Consider the following 23097-nt stretch of genomic DNA (forward strand, 5'->3'; position numbering starts at 1 on the left):
GACTGTGGTAGCAGCAACAGCGGCAGCGTTCCCTACCCCCAGACTCCTACGTTGAAGCCCTAACCCCTTAAGACCTCAGAGTATGACTGTACCTTTGGGGCACCTGGCTGGCTCGGTATAGAGCACATGACTCTTGATCTCAGCGTTGTGAGTTCAAGCCCCATGTTGTGTGTAGAGATGACTTTAAAATAATAATAATAAAGCCACTTAAATTAATAAAGAGAGGGTCTTTAAAGTCATCACGGTGGCCCCGTAATCTAACAGGACTGGTATCCTTCTAAGAGGAGATGAGGACACAGGGAGGGCCATGTGGGGACAAAGGAAGAAGGTGGCCATCTACAAGACATGGAGACCGGCCTCAGAAGACACTAACCCTGCCTGCACCCTGATCTCAAACTTCTAGCCTCTAGAACTGTGGAAAGATAAATTTCTGTCAAGCCAATCTGGGCTGCTTTGTTATGGTGTGCTAGCAGACTAATACAAGCAGTAACGCCCTTTTGAACAAATTTATTGAGGTGAAATTCACACAACATTCAATTAAATGTTTTAGTTCATTTTAAAAAAAATATTTATTTATTTGACAGAGATCACAAGTAGGCAGAGGGGCAGGCAGAGAGAGAGGAGGAAGCAGGCTCCCTGCCAAGCAGAGAGCCTGATGCGGGGCTTGATCCCAGGACCCTGAGATCATGACCTGAGACGAAGGCAGAGGCTTAACCCACTGAGCCACCCAGGCACCCCAGTTCATTTTTTTTTTTTTTTTAAGTGAGCTCTATGCCCAACGCAGGGCTCAAACCCACAACCCAGAGATCAAGAGTCCCACGCTCTTCTGACTAAGCCTGCCAGGTGCTCCTAAAATTAAACATTTTAAAATGAACGATTCAGTGGCATTTAGTACATTCACAATGTTGTGCAACCACTTCCTCCATCTAGTTCCAAAAATATTGCCATCTCTCCAAAATAAAACCTATACCCATGAAGCAATATCTCCCGATTCCCCCGTGACACCCTTTTACTCAGCACTTTCCCTGTGTCAGGCCTCTGTGCTATGCACTTTACGTCAATATACTCACTGAATTCTCATGACCATCCCAGGAGGCCAGCATTCTTCTTCTTATCCCCATTTTACAGATGAGAAGCTGTCCCTCGGAAAGTCTGACCTGCTCTAGCTAAACAGCTGGTTGGACAATTGCAAATAACAGGTAATTATTGAGGATCTGCTATGTAGGGGGCCTGAGCCAAGTCACGGGACACCCACCCGTGAATCAAATACAGTCCTGATGCTAAAGTTGCTTTTAATCTAGCAGGAAAGAGGAAGGTTGAACAGTTATATGTTAATTCAGTAAGTAACGACAAGACTGAAAAGTGCTGGGAAGGAATCCTATCTGGGGCAGCGGGGCTGAGGTGAGGGAAAGGAGGTCATCGGGAGAGGTTAAACCAAGGCCTGGAGGAAGAGGAGAAGTAGCTAGAAGGAGGACATTTTAGCACAAAATATATGCACAAAATATATTCCAGGCATACATGTGAAGGCCAGGAGTGGAAGGAAAGAGACCAGGCTGGCTGGGGTGTGACTAGTGAAGGAAAGAATGGCCTCAAATAGATAAGAAGAGGTAAACTGGGGTCTATCCCTTTGCAACAATGTTAGGAATTTCGGATTCATTTCTGAGGCCAGCAGGTGAGCCTCCAAGTACTGACAGCAGACCATACTATATAACTTTGTTCCGCCTGCCCCCAACTGGACTTTGAGCTCCCATGAGGCAAGGACACCATCTTACTCACATCTGTATCCCCAAGGCACACAACACAGGGCTCCGGTTAAAAATATTTGATATTTATTAATAATATATATATGTACACTGTATATTATAAATATTTAATAATAACAATTATATTATAATAATTATATTTAATGATTTTATATATTTAATAAATATTATAATAATAATAGGATCGCTGCTGATCCATCCTGCATGCTTCTAATAATAATAATTAGTAGTAGTAGTAGTAGTAGTATTGGTGCAGGCACTGAATTACCTGGATGGTAGTTCCTGCTTTAAGGGTTCAAAGCCAGGCTCTACCACTTTCTGTATCTGCGACTCTGAACCAGAAACTCCCACCTTTATGAGCCTTGGTTTCCGTATTCGTAGAATAGGTTTAATTACAGCATCCAACATAGAGGGCTCTACTAGAGGAGAAAGAAATGTAAAACGCTTGGCACAGCACTCACTCAAGAATATTAAATTAGCGGTTATTACAGCATACTGGTTTAGAGCGCAGTCAAGCAGAAGTCAGGTGGCTCTGAATTAACATCTAGTACACGGGATTCTGAGCAAGTCCCTTTAGCTCCCTGAACCTCAGTTTCCCCATGTGTAACTCGGGGAGGTAAGAGTTGCTCATGCACAGGAAGCGCTCCGGACACACAAGATGGAGGCTGCTATGACCCCCTCAACCTCCCAACCCTCCGACCTTCTCCCCACCCGGGTCGCCACTCCCGGACCCAGGGCACAGTTGACAAGAACGGGTTTCCCCGGGCGGGCCCTGGTGGGCAGCCCGCAGCCCGTAGCCGGCAGCTCTGGCCGAGAGGGTGTGGCCACGGCCACGGGTGTGGGCGGGGCTATCCGTACGCCCGCCCCTCGAGGCGGGTGGGCGGGGCGAAAGGGGCTCCCTGGCGCGCGCGCGCGCGGCGGTCCCAGGTACGCGGACAAGATGGCGGCAGCAGTGGTCGACAGCGCTATGGAGGTGGTGCCGGCGCTGGCAGAGGAGGCCGCGCCGGAGGCGGCGGGCCTCAGCTGCCTCGTCAACCTGCCCGGCGAGGTGCTGGAGTACATCCTGTGCAGCGGCTCGCTGACGGCCGCCGACATCGGCCGCGTCTCCAGCACCTGCCGGCGGCTGCGCGAGCTGTGCCAGAGTAGCGGGAAGGTGTGGAAGGAGCAGTTCCGGGTGAGGTGAGCCCGCCGCCCCGCCACCCAGCCGCCCGCGCCCCCGCCCCGCGCCCCCCCGGCCCGGGCCCGGCCGGCCAGCGCCGCCGCCTCCCAGCCCGCGCGCGGACCCCCTTCCCGGAGGCCACCCCCGGACCCCTGCCCGCGGACCGACAGACAAAGGCCTCCAGGCCGCCGGCTCCCCGGGCCCCTGAGGTCCACGCCGCGCGGACCGGCCGCTGCCCAAATTCGCATCGGGAAGCGCCGGGCAGCCGGGGCCCGCCTAGAGGATGACGACGATAGGATCGCTGCTGATCCTTCCTGCACGCTTCTTTGTGCCCGACTCCGAGCTAAAATGTTTACATGGATATGGCGATCCTAACAGCCCTTGGAGGAAGCGGACGCAGCATTCCCGGGTTGCGGACCGAGAGCACAGATTTCGGTGGGGGGACCCCGGATAAATCTGGCCCCGGCACACTTGCCTTATGACCTTGGTGGGGTGGGTAGCGACTTCCCTTTCTTTTGAGCCTCATTCATCGACTTTCTACGGTGATAATCAGACCTACCTTTCACTGTGGTTATTAAATGAGATGATGTGTAAGGAGCATTTACGCAGGGCCTGGCCCTTGGGAGGCGCGCGATCAATGTTAGCAGCCCTTGTCGTCCCTGTTATTGTTGCTGCAACTGTCCCCATTTTACTGATCGGGAGTGAAGACAGAGCCATTCCTACTGCTACGCCAAGGTCACGCCGCGAGCTGTGTGCCGGGTGGAGATTTGAACGAGGGCCACCGCCGGGACCCCCGGTGTCACTAAACCATAGTGCTTGCACTGTTTCTCAAGGCTGCCTTTGAGTCTCTGTTAAGCTGAGAGGGTTTTTCTCTCCTTGTAGGTGGCCTTCCCTTATGAAACACTACAGCCCCACCGACTACGTCAATTGGTTGGAGGAGTATAAAGTTCGGCAGAAAGCTGGGTTAGAAGCCCGGAAGATTGTAGCCTCATTCTCAAAGAGGTTCTTTTCAGAGCACGTAAGGATCCGTTGATGTAGCTCCCTGCTTTTGCCTGCTAGTGGTGTCTGGGTCTGGGTCTGTAGGCATTAGCTCATCTAGCTCTTTCTGATACTCCTTTTTCAGTTCTCTCACAATCCCTGACTCACTTAGATGGCTGCAAGAGTCATTGTGTCCTTTTCCTCCCATCCAACAACACGAAGCCATTTGTCCCTGCCAGCTTTACTTTTCTAAAGCCAGAGAGAGAATGGGGAGTGGAGAGGGAGGGAGGGACCCACGCACAATGTAAAGGGAATCCAGATCAGCATTATTTCTCCTCCAGGAGGTTAAATGTATTTTTCACAGCCTCCGCTTGAGTTAGGAGATCACCAGTGATCGAACACTACAGATTTTGCCCAGTTGTTTTCCCAGAAGGGTTGACGAAATTCATACGGTTTTTCTTCTCTGGCTTTGCAGGTTCTAACTAACCAGTAGTGAATAGCATTGTTTCTTAAGGTAACAAAAGGATTAGAAGCTATCTGTAAATCAGAATTATTACTCCCTCAGTTAAATTATCTTGCATTCATTATCCCTGAAAAGTTCTTTGTTTTTTTTTTTTTAATATTGCTGAAATGCATGTTTTTCTTTTTTTTTTTTTTTGTAGTTGTTTTTGTTTTCCCACAAAGTGTCTCAGAAGTTTCTGTATTAGGTCATGATTCTTAACTTTTCGTAATTCTGGGACATAGTTCACGTTACTATTTTAAATTTATTTATTTATTTTTTAAAAGATTGTATTTATTTATTTGACAGAGCCAGAGAGCACAAGCAGAGCGAATGGCAGAGGGAGAGGGAGAAGCTCCCCACTGAGCAGGGAGTCCGATGTGGGGCTCTATCCCAGGACCCTGGGATCATGACCTGAGCCAAAGGCAGAGGCTAACAGACTGAGCCACCCAGGCACCCCATAAATTTATTTCTGATTGAGGACCTAGAAGTAAAGCCAGTCTGATTTATTTATTTTTTGGGTCTGGGTGTTTTTTTTTTTTTGTTTTTTTTTTTGGTTTGTTTAAGTAAAGTGTATGCCCAGTGTGGAGCTTGAACTCGGACCCTGAGGTCAAGAGTCACATGTTCTACTGAGTGAGCCAGTCAGGTGCCCCTGATTTAATTTACTACCCTGGTTTACTGAAGATTAATTCCTCTTTTCTTACTCTCTTCCTTTCTTTTTTAAGATTTTATTTTTAAGTTGTTTCTGCACTCAGTGTTTGTTGATACTAAGGTGGACAGAATTTATGTTCTATTCTGGATAAGCCTCGCCCTGGCCAAAAGCATTCATATCACATTTTAAAACTGATACAAAATGTCTATTTTTTTTTTTTTTAAGATTTATTTATTTATTTATTTATTTGACAGAGAGGGAGAGATCATAAGTAGGCAGAGAGAGGGAGTAAGCAGGCTCCCTGCCGAGCAGAGAGCCCAAGGCGGGGCTTGATCCCAGGACCCTGAGATCATGACCTGAGCCAAAGGCAGAGGCTTTAACCCACTGAGCCACCCAGGCGCCCCCGATACAAAATGTTTGTACACGCATATTTGGGTGCTAGATGTTTTTGATGCACTTGGTCATGACCTGCTAGTTCGAATCCTCTAATTCTAGTCCAGCTGGTTTTGTGTGCATTTCTAACAGCCTGTGTATTTGTGTAATAATGATGAATTATTGTGTTTTTTTCCCTAGCTCCCTCTTTCCTTGTACTACTGCCTAATTAGAAATACGTCAAGGACTTTGAACATAGCAGGAATAGACTTAAGATTGATCTGTGGGCCCGATGATTATTTTGGCTCAGGACCCTTATATTCTTGGGTGCACACAGGTTGATAGGAAATTTCCTGCCTACTTTCAAACAAAGTGGGAGAAGTAGTAGAATTTTAAAGCTCATTGGTACCACCACCTCAATTTACCTAGGAGAAAATGGGCCCAGTGGGTTAAGTGAATTGCCCAAGGTACTACGCTTCTCTCTGGCCCTTTGTTCCAATTTGAGGACAACATAAATTGCATGAAATCACTGTTGTAAATTATGACATTTTGTATTTCTAATCCTTGTTTCAGAGCTGGTTTTCCTCACATTAGTACTCTGAGTAGTTTCAGGAATTCCAGACTATGAAAATATAATTAATTTTACAACTGGCAGTAAGATCTGAACAAATTATTGTTACTCCCATGTCACTTTCCACCCGTGGTGGGTGGTGCAGGCTAGTGTAGGACAGCTGTTACTGCTTCCACGCACTTGAGCATCTCTGTTTGCAACACAGAATTGTGTGTGAGAGTGACATTGCCTGTTATTGAGGCCTGTTTGTATATGTCTCTTTCATAGGTCCCTTGCAACGGTTTTAGTGACATTGAGAATCTTGAGGGACCCGAGATATTTTTTGAGGATGAATTGGTGTGTATCCTAAATATGGAAGGAAGGTAAGTCATGGTTTTAGCAGGGATTGTTGTTTGTTTGTTCATTCTAATAATGCCCAGAATTAACTGCTGTAATTTGTATGTGGCTGAACCCTGGGATATGTTTTCCAAATATTTCGTGTCTTGACATAGTTATATTTTTTTAAAAATTCTGTGTAAATAATGTAAATACACTGAGACAATTGATATTTAAAGAAACCTTGCAAAAATCCTTTTGGAAAGAAAAGAGAATTAGTGTTTATTCCTGCTATGGGTTAAATACTATGCTCGGTACTCATATCTGTTATGTCATTTAGTAATATAAACTACCCTTCCTTTATGATCTCTCCACCTACCATCACCAAATTTGTCTGTTATGGATTTTTTTTAATTTCTTAGGCATGTTTTAATTTAATGGAGTTTTTTTTTTAATGATTTCTGAATTTCGTTAAGAAATAATCTTACTTTGGCCATGAACATTGTTGGCATCTGATTGAACCTCTCTCTCTCCTGATCAAGAAGAATCCACCATCTTTTGTTTGTTGTTTAAAATTTTTTATGCCTCATATTTTCTGCTGCGAAGGTTATTTTCCAATTTACCTAAAAGATGACTTGGCTCCAGTGTAACATGCCTATGGAAAAGATTGTCTGCTCTGAAAGTTCTGGAAACTATTAGTGATAGAAGATAAGAAGGCTAGCTTAGCATCTTCCTTAGAGCCTACTGTGCAGTATCTCACAAACAAGTTGTAGGATATTTTCCTTGTTCTTTTTAAAGGGGTTTAGGAGAGAGAGCTCTCTATCAGTGGAACAACTGTAGGGGAGAGGTAAGATGTGCCACTATTCTAGGCCTTGGATGAGTTCAGATGCAGAGGTCATTTTTCCGTTTCTATTTTGGTTTATCTATAAATGAATTGAAGTATGATCTAATAGTCAGTATTGTGCAGCCTTAAAAATAAAAGCTGACCTGTCTTTTTTACATATATGTGAGTTTACTTTCAAATACATAAACGTCATGTCAAATATACTAAGTTTATTAGTTGTTTTAGTTTTGATTTGATGTTGAGTGCAGACTTTGTTTTTTCTTGCTTACACTGTTTCTCTCTTCCTCCCCACTCCCTCCATTTGCATTGGCTTTCCCTATCCCACCCCTGTAGTTAATGACGACAGCTTAGCCTATGTTCTGACGTGCTCATACACATCAATATATATGGGAATGGAGGGAGATGGTTTATTTCACAGAATTGTGATAAAAAAATAGGTGCTTTTCTGTATCTTTTTTTTTTTATTCAGCATTACCTTGTGGAAATCTAATCAACTGATAAAAAGTCAAATTCACTTTATTAATGGCTGTACACTGCTTTACAGCACACACTGTAACTTATTTAACTATCCCACTGTTGATGACCAACCACTCTCTTCTCCATCTTATGTTATTGTGGAGGGTGATGACTTTCGTGGTCTAATTTCTAAGTAATAGGCTCCTGGGAATGAGTGTTCAAGGTCAGACTATATAGAATGTTATGAAAATCATAAAAGATAGCATGTCCTTGACTGGGGAGACTTATCATTACAAAAATGTCAGTTCTTCTAAAATTAACACATAACCCTGGTGCCATTCCAGTTAGGATCCAAAAAGAGTTTTTTTGTTTTATTGAATAATATGCTGAGAAGAATAAGTTAACTAGACAAGCCGAAAAAAAATGTTAAATAATCACATTGTAAATTTTGCATCACTAGGTAATAGGACATAGATGAAGTTTGCTATAACCAAAACGGTGTTTAAATAGAAGTCGAGAGCTACATCAGTGACAGAAGAATTCAGAAACGTGTCCCAGCATAGAAGATAATTTAATATATTTAAAGGCAGAAGGGGAAAGGTGCCATATTTAATGATTGTTATTGGAAGTAACTGAATATTCATCTAGAAGAAAGTAAAACTGCTATCATATACAAAAATTAAGTTCCAAAAGATTAAATAACCTAAATTTAAAAATTATCACCATGAAAATCCCTCAGTAAAGTAGCAAACTTTGTGTCTAATCTAGGGAGACCTACTTAACTAAGACCAATGATACAGAAACAATACAAGAATATAGACAGGGTTTTTTGTTTTTTTCTTAAGATTTTTAATTTTTTTTTTTTGACAGAGACATAGTGAGAGAGGGAACACAAGCAGGGGGAGTGGGAGAGGGAGAACAGGCTTCCTGTAGAGCAGGGAGCCTGATGCAGGGCTCGATCTCAGGACCCTGGGATCATAACCTGAGCCAAAAGCAGATGCTTAATGACTGAGCCACCCACGCACCCCTAGACAGAGAGTTTTGCAATAAAAAATAAACTTCCTTTTGACCAAAGAAACCATAAAGAAGTCAGAATTCTTAAAATTTCTTTTTTTTTTTTTTTTAAGATTTTATTTATTTATTTGACAGAGAGAGAGACAGCGAGAGAGGGAATACAAGCAGGGGAAGTGGGAGAGGGAGAAGCAGGCTTCCCGCTGAGCAGGGAGCTGATGTGGCACTGAATCCCAGGACCCCAGGATCATGACCTGAGCAGAAGCCAGACGCTTAATGACTGAGCCATGCAGGTGCCCCGAATTCTTAAAATTTCTAAGAAGAAATTGAAAAAGGTACAAAAGAGGAGGATATTCACAGAAGAGCAGATCCAAAGGGCTGAGAATCCTGTAGATCTTTAAATTCACTCTGCAAGGAAATCTTAAATAACAACGAAATACTGACTTTTTTACTTAGCAGACTGGCAAACATGATTAAACATATGCAGCCAGCTAGAAAGCACAGTTAACAGTCTTTTTAGAAGCGAGTGTCATAGATAAATCACCTCTTGGCCTGACACATATTTTGAGCCTAAAACGGTTATTTTTAAATAAGAGGGAATACTCACATTTTAAAATATTTTTGGATGCTGGTTTTGTTGAAGGACCGTGTTTGTATTCATTCCTGGCAAGTGCTTATCGTGCAAATATGGAAAGCATCGGAAGGAAGGATAGTTTTCCATAAATGCTGAAGCACCAATCTCAATATTTGAAAACAATTTGCATTTATGATGTTCTGTGTGATCTTTAAAAAGAGTACATCTACAGTAAAGATTTGAAACAACCTATTAAAAATGGCATATGCTGTGCCTGAGAAAATGACCCAGAGTGACCATCACTGAGACATATTTCAGTAAACCTACTGGATTTTAAAGACAGAACAGTCTTTTGGGCTTCCAACCAAAAAAAATGAAGTCACTTACAAGGTTAAGAGAATCAGTATCATCAGACTTCTCAACAATTGCTCTGTGTCAGAGGAAAAAAGAGTAATGTATTTAAGGTGCTGAAGGATCAGAAATGTCAGCCAAGGATTTTTATATCCAGCCAAACTGACTTCAAGTATAAAGGCTGCAGACAAACTTAACCAACTTGCGGGGACTTGGGGACTTTGAGTTCTTCAGGAGAAATGTACTAGAGAATGAGCTTCAAACAACCAAAACAACCAGAGAGACACTGGCACAAGGACTAATGGTGAGCATTAAATATGTATTTGCTTTTAGAATTCAATCCAAGTGACAGTTAATAGGGTAGAAAGTATCATATGTAATGGTCATAAGCATTTTCAATATAGATCTAGTACAGTTGTTTAAAGAAATGAGCAGAGAATAGGGGAGAATGGAAACAAATATTTAGCTGTTTTTAATACTCATCAAGGTGATGAAAATATTGGTCTTGTTATTCTGAGACTGGGCATGTGTTTGCTTCTAAGATGTGGAATAAAGCAAACAAGTATCTAGGTAAAATTCTAATTCATCTCTGGTGTTCTGGAGAAGTAGGATATTCCTGGAAGAAAAAAAGTTAGAAACACAAAACGGAAGATGTTTAGTTCTGAATTTGATTTAGAAGTGTTGGTATGAATTCCTGAGATATATTTAAAAATATGTAGGGGTGTGTATGTGGATACACACACATAGTTATACTAGACTTATTATTTCTGTCTGTTGGAAAGGTCTAGAAACAATAACCAATCTAGTAGAAATGATGATCCCTAGTACCCAGAAGGCGATCTTGATACACCTTTTCCCATCAAAAGAAGCCATGGTTTTGGGGAAAGGGCTGATTCTAGGTCTGATTCCAGGTCATTGTAAAAAGATGAGGCTGGAGCATCTTGGAAGTCTGGAACCAGATATCAGTAGAAGTACCAATATTTCATGTTGTAAGTGTTCAGGGGCCAACATGGAGAGGCTTCCATTGGCCAGAGATGTGATTTGAGCAGCAGTGTGAATGGTAACTGGGATGGTTGGATCACACCAACTGTGTGTAGCTCTGTTAGTTCATAATAATACTCAGCAACAACTAATTGTTCACTTTTGGAGGATAATAAGAATCCAAATTATGCTGAAAAACAAAAGGAAAGACATGAGCATTTATCCTGCCTTTCCTGAACACTGTGCCATTGGGGGAATCAAATAGTGGATGAGGGGAAATTATTCCTTATAGAAATGCTCCAGCTAATAAATGAAGAAAGGATGGTGGAATTAGAGTATCACCACTTTGCAACTTCTAATGAATTAATGGACCTGGGCACTAATGAATTAATGGACCTGGGCATTGAGGAGCAGTGGCTGCTAACATCACCGAAAGGGCCAGCCAAGGCATGATTGCCTCCTGATGGAAGGACTTCACTACCACCTGTGAAGTAGTCTTGCCAAATAAATGGAATCTGAATCTGATCAAGCATCTACATCCAATTTACAGGAAATTCAGAAGACAGAAGAACATGTGAAACCATACCTTGTGGAAGCAATCAACCAATGCCAGACTGTGGGAAACTGCAGGTCACACAACCAGGTTTCTTCAACAATCAAGTGCAAGGGAAAGAAAAGATGGAGGGGGATCCTGTGCTTTAAGAGACTTGAATGACCTCAAAATGGGCTAGAACTAGAGTGTTCGGGGATATATGTTTGGTGAGGCAATGATGAGCATGGAGGTGTGGGTTGTGATGGCTATAGATGGGAGAGAGGGCCCTGGAGGGCTCTGGGAGGTCTGCGAAGTCGTTTCTTAGTCTGATGGGTGGATATGAGGATCTTTGTCTTATAATCATGCATTGAGCTTAATTCATGAAGCTGCTTGTTTGTTTCGTGCAGTTTTCTAGATTGGTATACCTTACAACTCAAAGGTTAAAAGCTAGTAGAACCTAGCTCTTCTGATTTTCATTTACTAACTGAAGAGTGAGAGTTCTTTCTTTTCTTTCTTTCTTTTTTTTTTTTTAAGATTTCATTTTTTTGAAAGCGAGCCAGAGAGAAAGCACAAGCTGGTGGCGGGGAGGGGCAGCATAGAGGGAGAGGGAGAAGCAGGCTCCCCACTGAGCAGGGAGCCCAGTGTGGGTCTTGATCCCGGGACCTGGAGATAATGACCCGAGCTGAAGGCAGTTGCTTAACCGACTGAGCAGCCGAGGCGCCCCAGAAAGTTCTCTGTTTCTGAAGCCACACTGATAAACTAATCAGTCTCCCTCCTATTTCCCACAATCCATGTGTGCATTTGGAGTATCTGGTGAAGGATTTCATTTACTTAGCAAGTATTGAGCGTCTGCTGTATACCAGACTCTATCTCAGGCACTAAGAATGCGCTGGCGAACAACACAAAAAGCCCTGTCTTCATTGGGCTTCCATTCTATTGGGGGAGATAGTCACTAACCAAGTTAAGATGATTGATACATTAGAAGATGCAAATTGCTGTAAACAAATACTAATCAAGGAGGGGTATTTGGCTTGGTGGTGGGAGGAGAAGACCTAGCTTGAGATGACATTTGAATGAAAACCTGAAAGGAGGTGAGGGTGCAGAGTGCAGATCCCCAGGGAAGGAATGTTGTAGTCAAGGAGCTGAGAGTGCTGAGGCCTGTGGTGAGCACCACCAGGCGTGTGAAGGAACAACAGGGAAGCCAGTGTGGCCAGAGGCCTGGAGGAGGCAGGGAAGAGCAGGAATTGAGGTTGGAGGGGTCATGGGGGGAGAGTTTAAAGAACCTCTTAGGTCATCGTTAGGACTGGGGCTTTTACTCTGAGCAAAGTGGAAAACCCATGCTGTGACCTGTGCTGTGATTTACCATGCTAAATGAAGCATTTGGACTGCCATGTGGAGGGGAGACTAAAGGGGGCCAGGGTTGAAGCTGGGAGCTCAATTCAGGTGCTTTTATAACACAGAAGATGTTGGGGACTTAGATGAGTGAGAAGTGTTCACATGTCTGGTAGACTTTGAAGATAGAACGAATAGTACGGGTGGATGGGTTAGATGTGGCCTCTGAGAGCAAGTGAGCAAGGAGGCCAGGAGAACTACAAAGTTTTTAGCCTCATTGCAGTGGCAGAGTTGCCTTTACCTGAGGGGGGATGACTGGGAGGGGACGCATGCATAAGGAGTTCACCACACACCCTTTTGGGGATGTGGAGTAGCAGTTGGATATACAGGTCTGGAGTTTAGAGCAGAAATGCATACTGGAAAATAAACTGAGGGCTGTCAGTGGAAATAACATTTGAAGCCGTGAGATAGGATGAGATCACCATGGAACAAGGGTAGAAAGAGAAAAGTGTTAGCCCAAGGCCTGAGTTCCCTAAGGCAGGTGCCCAGGGGCCAGCAAAGGATTCCAGACACCTCACCCCTGGTTCGTGAGCCTCAGACAGCTGCCCCGGCTTTCAGGTTTCTCCTGGATTTCTTTTTAGTAAATCTGAAGTCGAACAGGTCAGTGTTTCTTGGATTCCAGCACGAATGACCTAGTGTTGGTGACATATACAAAGTCTAAATTGTGCTGCCTGCCTCCATGATAACAAGTGCGGTGTGATCACGAAGCAGTTATATTCTTCTTGTTAAGTAGGTTCTTTACATCCTATGATCAGTGTGAAGTAAAAAATAAGGTAGTCAAGGTGTTAGTATCTTGATTCTCATTGACTTATTTTTTTTTTGTTTTCCAGAAAAGCTTTGACCTGGAAATACTACGCTAAAAAAATTCTCTACTATCTACGCCAACAGAAAATTTTAAATAACCTTAAGGCATTTCTTCAGCAGCCTGATGACTATGAATCGTATCTTGAAGGTGAGGCTCTGACAGTGATCTTTCGACTGGCAGCTGAGTTGTCGCTCAGTACAGTAGTGGAGACCATCCGCAAGGGCGGGATTATACGGTCTGATCAGTTAGACAGGCAGAACTGCTAAACGCGGAGCGAAGATTTTGCCAGAGGGTTTGGCTGTCAGCTGAAGAGACAGTGTTTTCTAAAGATGTACCGTCAGTTCAAAGCATGAGGCTGATCATTGAGCTAATGAGGTTAAATTCCCTTTTTCTGAGCTTTGAAGCATCATTTCCAAATCAGAAATAAATTTGTCCAATTTTGTCTCCATGTGATCTTGGGCAGATCCCTTCAGCTCCTTTCCCTGATTGGAGTTTAATGAGGACCCAGTGTTCTTGTGCATCAGTGAGTCTGCTTGTCCATGACAAGAAGTGAGGAGAAAGAAGTCAAGTGGACAGACATGACGAACAGAATAACTTCGTTCCTGCTAAGTCAGACAGGAACAAAATGTGACTTCATTTTTTTAAACTAATTTAAATTCCTAGCGTATTGCATAAACCCTGCCATAAATTACGGTTATGAAGTACAGATACAACTGTTCATTCACTTTGATTCCCTGCTCCCTCTGACTTACCCTGTTCGTCAGTTTTCTTCCTTTCCAGTGCTGGCATGGTTGTGTCCCCATTTTATTCCTGTGGTCGTGCAGGCTGTCACTGCCTCTCTCAGCAGCTGCTTTCTAAGTGGCATTTGCTTTCCTGAGCCTCAAGGCCGCTGAGACCTAGCGCCAGTCCTACCTGAAACTTGGCCTTTTTTTTTTTTTTTTTTTTTTTAAATTAACTCTGCCTGCTTTTTAGTGCCTGCCGTAATCTGGGATCCCTCCCCCAAATCCCGCCAAAGCCCAAACCTTTGCCTGTTACTCTCTAGAACACCCCTTTTGCTCTAGCTGGGTCATTGTCTTCCTACCTGGCTTCGTATCTTCATTAGTGGTATTCATTTTCCTTAGAATTCCCTCTTAAATCCTGCTCACCCGCAGAAGTGCAGTTCAAATTTAACTTCCATTGTGTTTCTGCTGATTACTGCAACACTTGCAGATTGACTTGCCTCGGGAGGCGTGTGTGCAGCAGCACTGACTAGGAAACCACGGCATAGTTGTGGGCATTTTGTTCTCCGGCTCATCTTGAAGTCTCTTGTGTCCCTTGACCTTAACATTTTTCTGATCACTGTGTACTCCACAGTGCCTAGTGCAGGTTCTTGTTGATGGTTAAAAGTCTCATCTTCCAGAAGGAAGTGAAAAATCTGTTCCAGTTGATGAAACTCCACAGCCTCACCGCCCCAGAATCTTGTCCTGTGCGTCTTGGAGTGGAGAGTCACCCTATCTGTTTTTCCCCAGTGAGGAGTGATTTGACAGGCTTTGTTTTCTGTAGCTTATTTATGAAGACGATGACTTCTTTTTCATCTTCCAGATATAAAGTAATAGTATGATTTTCACTAACTCATCCAGATAAGTGCTGTAGGCACTGGGTAGCCATTGAAGGTTTTTGAGCAAATAGTTGAGCAAGTGGAAGTCGGCTCCAGGGTTTTGATCCATGGAGACTAACAAGAATAATCTGATAGGACTAATGTAGTCTAGGAATCATAGCATCAGAATGCATTGGACTACAGCCAACAGGTGAGGAAACCATCCCAAGAAAGCCCAGGAGTCTGTCACTGGCTAAGGGGCAAAACTGGGACTGGAGTCCAGCTCTCGTGATGCCTGCTTTCAGCTCCTTGCAGTGTGAGTTAGGAGGTAAAGAACCTGACCTCTTGAATTTAAAATGATTCCAAAAAAAAAAGTCATAAGTGCAGCTTCTCAAGTGAAAAGGTCTTATAACCCAGTGATCAAGTTAGCCCTTTGGCATCTGGTTAGAAAATGACCCAAGGCAGTAGAGAACCAAGCTGGATTCCAGAGACCGTGTTTCCGGTTTACTTTGTCTAAGTCTTCAGCAGCAGGTTGGCTGAGTGTCACTGTTTCTCTAATTCGGAAGTACAGTCTCCTCTCCACAGTTCATTCACTGTCTCATCTTTGTACAAATTGTAGAAATCCCTCATTGAAGGTTTCAACTTCTTAAAATTTTTTTAAGATTTTATTTGTTCATTTGAGAGAGAAAGAGGGAGAGAGCGTACAAGCAGGGGGAGAGGGAGAGGGAGAAGCAGATTCCCTGCTGAGCTGGGCGTCTGACGCAGGGCTCGATCCCAGGACCCCAAGATCATGACCCAAGCCAAAGGCAGACACTTAACCATGGAGCCAGGAGCCCCTCAACTTTTTTTTTTTTTTTTTTAATTAAAGTGATTGTCTTATGCCATTATGTTGTCAGACTTCCTGGAATGAGTTCCTTTATAGCATTTTTCTTTGTAATAGACTATGGTAATATGATTTGTCTCATGCCCGTTTTTGAGTCCATAACCTTTGAGAGAGGATTTGGTTTATTTTTTAAAAATAAATAAAGTGGGGCACCTCGGTGGCTCAGTGGGTTAAAGCCTCTGCCTTCGGCTCAGATCATGATCCTGGGGTCCTGGGATCGAGCCCCGCATCAGGCTCTCTGCTTTGCAGAGAGCCTGCCTCCCCCTCTCTCTCTGCCTGCCTCTCTGCCTACTTGTGATCTCTGTCTGTCAAATAAATAAAATCTTAAATAAATAAAGTGTTTAAAGTCCTTTGTTGTGAGAGTGTGACTCCTTCTCCATATTTGCAGCAAGGTCTGTCCTCCACAAATGAAGCTTACCTGGGAAGATGGTGCAAAGAACTGTGACCCCAGGTGTCTGGGCTGAGTGAGCAACTGAGAGGGAAAGGGTGAAAATAGGAACTTATTCAATAATTCCTGTTCATTTTCAGGTGCTGTATATATTGACCAGTACTGCAATCCTCTCTCTGACATCAGCCTCAAAGATATCCAGGCCCAGATTGACAGTATCGTGGAGCTCGTTTGCAAAACCCTCCGGGGCATCAACAGCCGGCACCCCAGCTTGGCCTTCAAGGCAGGTGTGGAATTGCTTTCGATCCAGCTGTATTTGCAAAAGAGAACCTAGCAGAGCGATTGGTTGATTTCAGAAGCTCTGCAGGGTTTGCTGGGACGTCACCAGAAAAGCAGTTAGTGACACTACCACATGCTCACCGGGAGATGCGAAAAGACTTCTGAGTTCATACTCGCTTCTCCGCCCTGGACTGGCAGTACCTGCTGGCTCCTGCTGGGACACTGCTAGTGTCTGCGTGGCGCGGGTTGTTGGGGATGATGGTCACAGCATGGGGAGTGCTTGTGTCCTCAGAGTAGATCTCTGTGTTTCAGGCGAATCCTCCATGATAATGGAGATAGAACTCCAGAGCCAGGTGTTGGATGCCATGAACTATGTCCTTTACGACCAGCTCAAGTTTAAGGGGAACCGGATGGATTACTATAATGCCCTCAACTTGTACATGCACCAGGTAAATGTGGGTGAATTAAAACAGACAGTATGTATTTTTTAAGCTCATTCCTGGCCAATTGTGTCATCTTTGAGGGCAAATGCATTGTCTTTTCATCTCTCAATGCCCAGGGAAACTCATTTTTGCCTCTACCATCAGGATATTGCTCTGGATTTTTATTTCTTAACTCTGTGTGAAAACCCTTGAGATCATTTCCTGTCTGAAAATAGGTATTTCTCTGACTTTGGTCAGTTTTTATCTTATAAACACAAAACTGTTAAACTTATCAGGTCTTTTTTTCTGCACTGGCCTTTGCAAGGGTCAGAAGAAACTTGGCCTTCCGTATCATTGATATTTAGTTTTTATGTCCTTTGTCCTTGGCACTGTTTTCAAATCTATTCTTTTGCCCTTTGTGCTACCCTAATTTTTTTCTTTCCTTGGAATGGCCTTTTATTCTTTTTGGAAGACGAATACCCTAAATCCCAGGTCTGCAAACTTTCTCCATCAAGGGCCAGAGGTTTTGGCTCTGCAGGCCATATGCTGTGTGTCCTCAATGCTCAGGTCTGCCGCTGGAGTTGAAAGGAGGCATGGACAACACAAAAACAAACGAGTGTGGCTGTGTTCCTTTGAAACTTCCTTTACGGACATGGAAATTTGAATTTCATGTAATTTTTATGTGTCACGAAATAGTATTCTTTTGACTTTTTTTAAAACACTAAAAAGTGTTGACACTCTTCTTATGCAGGCCCCAAACAGAAACAGGCAGTGGAGTAGATCTGTCCCACAGACTGCAGTTTGCAGACCCCTGATCCAAATAAATCAAATATTCCTCCACTTAAGCCACGAAAACCTAGCGTCATTCCCAATGCACAGCGGGTGCCCCGTAGCACTTAAATTGTAGGAGCAATGAGGTGCGGTTCCTTTCCATGAAGCTGAAGGATTTTTTCTCCTTTAGGTTTTGATTCGCAGAACGGGAATCCCGATCAGCATGTCCCTGCTCTACTTGACAATTGCCCGGCAGTTGGGGGTCCCACTGGAGCCTGTCAACTTCCCCAGTCACTTCTTATTAAGGTGGTGCCAAGGTGCAGAAGGGTGAGTCACTAGGCCTCGTCGTGACTGGGCCTCAGGATTCACTCCCGCGGTGCTGAGAGGAAGCGCAGGAACTGAACAGAGGTTCACCAGAACACTGGGGACGGGCCAGCTGTCCGATCCTTGGCCATCCGTGTCAGGATTCTGATTCTGGAAGAAGGGCACTCTGGATCTTTCTGTATTATTTCTTAAAGCTGCACATGAATTTATAAGTCTCTCAAAGTATGTATAAAGAGTAGGACTAGGAGTTCAGCGTTTTAGGTGGAACTCCAAGTCCCTTGTTACAAAGCACAACAGATCGAAGAGGTTTTTGTTTTGTTTTAAGGAATTTTGCTTTTTATTTATTTATTTTTTTACGTTTTTATTTAAATCCCAGTTAGTTCATATACAGCATACTGTTAGTTTCAGGGGATTTGTCACTTCCTGTAGAATATCCAGAGCTCATCACCATAAGCCTTAATTCCCATCACTTATTTCACCCTTCCTACCGCACCCCACCCGCCTCCCCTCTGGTAGCCATGAGCTTGTTCTCTGTAGTTAATAGTCTGTTTCTTGGTTTGCACTTCTTGGTTTGCACCTCTTCCCCCCCCCCCCCTTTGCTCTTCTGTTTGTTAAATTCAACATATGGGTGAAATTGTATGGTATTTGCCTTTCTCTGACTGACTTATTTTGCTTAGCTTTATACTCTAGATCCATCCATGTTGTTGCAGGTGGCAGAATTGCATTCTTTTTGATGGCTGAGGAATAGTCCATCATGTATAAGTATACCACTTCTTTCTCCACTTCTCTGTTGATGGACACTTGGGCTGTCTCCAAGATTTGGCTGTTGTGGATAATGCTGCTATAAACATCAGACTGCACATATCCCTTTGAATTAGTATTTTTGTACTGATTTTGTACTAATGCAATTGCTGAGTCATAGGTTAGTTCTATTTGTAATTGTTTGAGGAACCTCCATATCATTTCCCACAGTGGCACCAGTTTGCATTCCCACCAACAGTGCAAGAGGGTTTCCCCTTTTTCCACATCCTCACCAATACCTGTTGTTTCCTATGTTATTGAGTTTAGCCATTCTGACAGGTGCGAAGTGATAGCTCGTTTATAGGTTTGATTTGCATTTCCTGGTAATGTGTGATACTGGGCATCTTGTCATGTGTCTGTTGGCCATCTGGATGTCTTCTTTGGGTAAACATCTATTCATGTCTTCTGCCCATCCTGTAGCTGGATCATTTGTTTCTTGGGTGAGGAGTTTTATAAGGTTTTATTTGTTTGTTTTTGTATTTAATAATCTCTATACCCAATGTGGGGCTCAAACTCACAACCCCGAGATCAAGAGTCACACACTTCCCCGAGCCAGCCAGGTGCCCCAATATAAGTTCTTTGTAGGTTTTGGATCTTACCCTTTTATCAGATTTGTCATTTACAAGTATCTTCTCCCATTCCATAGGTATGGTTTTATTTTGGTTTTGTTGTTTTGGTTTTGTTGTTTCCTTCACTATGCAGAAGCTTTTTATTTTGATGAAATCCCAGTAGTGTGTTTTTGCTTTTGTTTCCCTTGCCTCAGGAAACGTATCTAAAAGAAGTTGCTATGGTTGATGTCAAAGTGGTTACTGCCTGTTTTCTCTAGGATTTTAATGGTTTCGTGTCTCACATTTAGGTCTTTCATTCATTTTGAATTTTTTTATACATATATATATTTTTAAATTTTTTTATAAACATATGTATTTTTATCTCCAGGGGTTCAGGTCTGTGAATCGCCAGGTTTACACACTTCACAGCACTCACCATAGCACATACACTCCCCAATGTCCGTAACCCAACCACCCTCTCCCAACCCCCTTTCCCCCAGGAACCCTCAGTTTGTTTTGTGAGATTAAGAGTCACTTATGGTTTGTCTCCCTCCCGATCCCATCTTGTTTCATTTATTCTTTTCCTACCTCCCAAACCCCCCACGTTGCATCTCCACTTCCTCATATCAGGGAGATCATATGGTAGTTGTCTTTCTCCAGTTGACTTATTTCACTAAGCATAATACCCTCTAGTTCCATCCACGTCGTCGCAAATGGCAAGATTTCTTTTGATGGCTGCATAGTATTCCATTGTATATATATCCCACATCTTCTTTATCCATTCATCTGTTGATGGACATCTAGGTTCTTTCCATAGTTTGGCTATGTAATAGTAGTCTAGTCTACTATTGTAGACTACGTACTGTGTATGTCTAGTAGTAGACATTGCTGCTATAAACATTCAGATGCACGTGCCCGATCGGATCACTACGTTTGTATCTTTAGGGTAAATACCCAGTGGTGCAATTGCTGGGTCATAGGGTAGCTCTATTTTGAGGAACCTCCATGTTGTTTTCCAGAGTGGTTGCACCAGCTTCCATTCCCACCAACAGTGTAGGAGGGTTCCCTTTTCTCCGCATCCTCGCCAGCATCTGTCATTTCCTGACTTGTTCATTTTAGCCATTCTGACTGGTGTGAGGTGGTATCTCTCCATTTTGAATTTTTGTGTTTGATTCTTTTGTGTGTTCCTGTCTGGTTTTCCCAACACCATTTGTTGAAGAGACTATCTTTTTCCTCACTGGATATTTTCCTGCTTTATCAAAGTTTAATTGACCATGTAATTGTGGGTTTATTTCTGGGTTTTCTGTTCTGTTATATTGATCTACGTGTCTGTTTTTGTGCCAGGGCCATGCTGTTTGGAGATACTACAGCTTTATACTATACTATACTTGAAGTCCGGAATTGTGATGTCTCTGGCTTGGCTTTGCTTTTTCAAGGTTGCTTTGGCTGTTCTTGCAAATGGATTCTTGCACAGAGTGTCTTTTCATTTCTTTGTGTCTTCTTCGATTTCTTTCATCAGTGCTTTATCGTTTTAGGAGGACAGGTCTTTCATTTCTTTGGTTAGGTGTATTCCTAGGTATCTTACTGTTTTGGCACAATTATAAATGAAATTGATTTTTTTAAAATGAAATTGATTCTTAATTTTCTTTCTGCTCCTTCATTTTTGGTGTATACAAATGCACCAGATATCTGTAGGCGGATTTTGTATCCTGTGACTGACTTTACTGGAATCTTTTTGGTTTTCTATATAGAGTCTTGTGTCATCTGCAGATGGTGAAAGTTTGACTTCTTGCCTCTTTGAATGCCTTTTATTTTTGTTGTCTGATTGGGTGGCTAGGACTTCAGGCCTGTGTTAAATGACAGTGGTGAGAGTGGACATTCTTGTCTTATTCCTGACCATAGAGGAAAAGCGCTCTGTTTTTTCCCACTGAAGATGATATTAGCTGTGGATTTTTTTGTATATGGCCTTTATATTATGTTGTGGTATGTTTCCTCTAAACCTACTTTGCTGAGTGTTTTTATCATGAGTGGATGCTGTACTTTCTCAAATGCTTTTTCTGCATCTGTTGAAGTGATCATCTGGTTCTGTTCTTTTATTACTGTGGTGTCTCACGTTGATTGATTGTGAATATTGAGCCACCCTGGCAACCCAGGAATAAATCCCACTTGATTATGGTGAATGATTCTCCTAATGTGTTGTTGGATTCAGTTTGCTAGTATTTTGTTGAGGATTTTTGCATCCATGTTCATCAGGGATATTGGCCTGTAGTTCTATTTTTGTTTTTAAGATTTTATTTATTTGAGAGAGCGTGCACATGCATGCACCAATGTGAGGAGGGGCAGAAGGGGAGGGAGAAGGACAGGCAGACTCCGTGTTGAGTGTGGAGCCCAACTCAGGGCTCAGTCTCACAACCGTGTGATCATGACCCCAGCCAAAGTCGAGTCTGATGCTCAACTGATGGAGCCACCCAGGCACCCCTCTAGTTCTCTTTTTTAGTGGAGTTTTTATCTGGTTTTGGAATAAAGGCAATGCTGGCCTCATAGAAGGAGTTTGGAAGTTTTCCTTTCTTTCCTATTTTTTGCAGTAGTTTAAGAATAGTAGGTAGTAACTTCTTTTTAAATGTTTGGTGGAATTTACCTGTGAAACCATCTGTCCCTGGACTTTTGTTTGTGGGGAGATTTATTTTTATTACTGATTCAGTTTCTTTGCTGGTTATTGCTCTGTTCAGATTTTCTTTTTCTTTCTGTTTGTGTTGGTACTTTGTTTCTAGGAATTTATCCATTTCTTCCAGATTATCTGATTTGGTGACATAATTTTTCATACTATTCTCTTATAACTGGATGTATTTCTGTGGTGTTGGTTGTTATTTCTTCTGTCTCGTTTGTGATTTTATTTTTTTGGGTCCTTTCTCTTTGCTTTTTGATAAGTCTGGCTAGAGGTTTATCAGTTTTATTAATTTTTCAAAGAACTGGTACCTGGTTTCATTAATCTGTCCTATTGGGGTTTTGTTTTGTTTTCTATATCATTTACTTTTCTTATTTCCCTTCTTCTGCTGACTTAAGGTTTCATTTCTTGTTCTTTTTCCAGTTCCTTTAGGAGTAAGATTGGATTGTTTGAGATTTTTTTCTTGCTTCTAATGTATTGTATCACTGTATTGCTATATACTTCCCTCTAATGACCACCTTTGCTGCAACCCAGAGGTTTTGGACAATTGTGTTTCCATTTTCATTTATTTCCATGTATTTTTAAATTTCTTCTCTGATTTCCTGGTTGAGCCATTCATTGTTTAGTAACATGTTGTTTAATATCCACATATTTGTGGTCTCTCCACATTTTTTCTTGTGGTTGGTCAGAAAAGATGCATGGTATGATCTCAATCTTTTTGTATTTGTTGAGGCCTGATTTGTGACCCAGTACGTGATATATTCTGGAGAATGTCCCATGTGTACTTGAAAAGAATGTGTATTCTGCCGTTTTAGGATGAAATGTTCTGATATATCTGTGAAATCCATCTAGATCAAAGAGTTCTTAAAGAAAGTCTTACTTTGTAGTCTTCCATAAAATCTCCCCCCTCTCTCCTCATCAGAGAGAGGAGGAGGAAGGGTGGGGAGGGCAAGGAGGGAGGTGGGGGAGAGGACAGGGTGGCCACATTCTCACTCATGTGCAAAGCAAATGCTTGATTTCTTATCAGCTGGAGCTTGGCTTTTCTGAAAGAAACAGTTCATCAAATAGAGCTATCTTCTCATTGAATGTGCCATTTAGAGGAAAAAGAAACATTATTTAATCATATCCTGTTCTTTGGATGACTGTGATATCCTTTGGTGAATGGAATAATAGAAAATACCTGAG

The 23097-nt window shown here is 42.7% G+C and overlaps 1 protein-coding gene across 3 annotated transcripts in view; it reads left to right on the top strand.

Annotated features, from left to right (window-relative positions):
- The first annotated feature begins 2682 nt into the window (after positions 1 to 2682).
- FBXO21 (F-box protein 21) overlaps positions 2683 to 23097 on the top strand; it is a 47146-nt gene continuing 26731 nt past the window's right edge. For 2 of the 3 annotated variants that reach the window (XM_046024811.1, XM_046024812.1), the window contains exons 1-7: positions 2683 to 2942; positions 3805 to 3940; positions 6262 to 6356; positions 13281 to 13402; positions 16243 to 16389; positions 16694 to 16830; positions 17765 to 17901. In XM_046024811.1, the coding sequence (XP_045880767.1) occupies positions 2704 to 2942; positions 3805 to 3940; positions 6262 to 6356; positions 13281 to 13402; positions 16243 to 16389; positions 16694 to 16830; positions 17765 to 17901 (1013 nt within the window). In that variant the 5' untranslated portion in view covers positions 2683 to 2703. Of the gene's footprint in view, positions 2943 to 3804; positions 3941 to 6261; positions 6357 to 8947; positions 9850 to 11076; positions 11157 to 13280; positions 13403 to 16242; positions 16390 to 16693; positions 16831 to 17764; positions 17902 to 23097 lie in introns of those variants that run through there. The other variant, XM_046024813.1, reaches the window with a different exon arrangement.

Source organism: Meles meles, chromosome 12, assembly GCF_922984935.1.
Source record: "Meles meles chromosome 12, mMelMel3.1 paternal haplotype, whole genome shotgun sequence".
Classification (NCBI taxonomy): Eukaryota; Metazoa; Chordata; class Mammalia; order Carnivora; family Mustelidae; genus Meles; species Meles meles.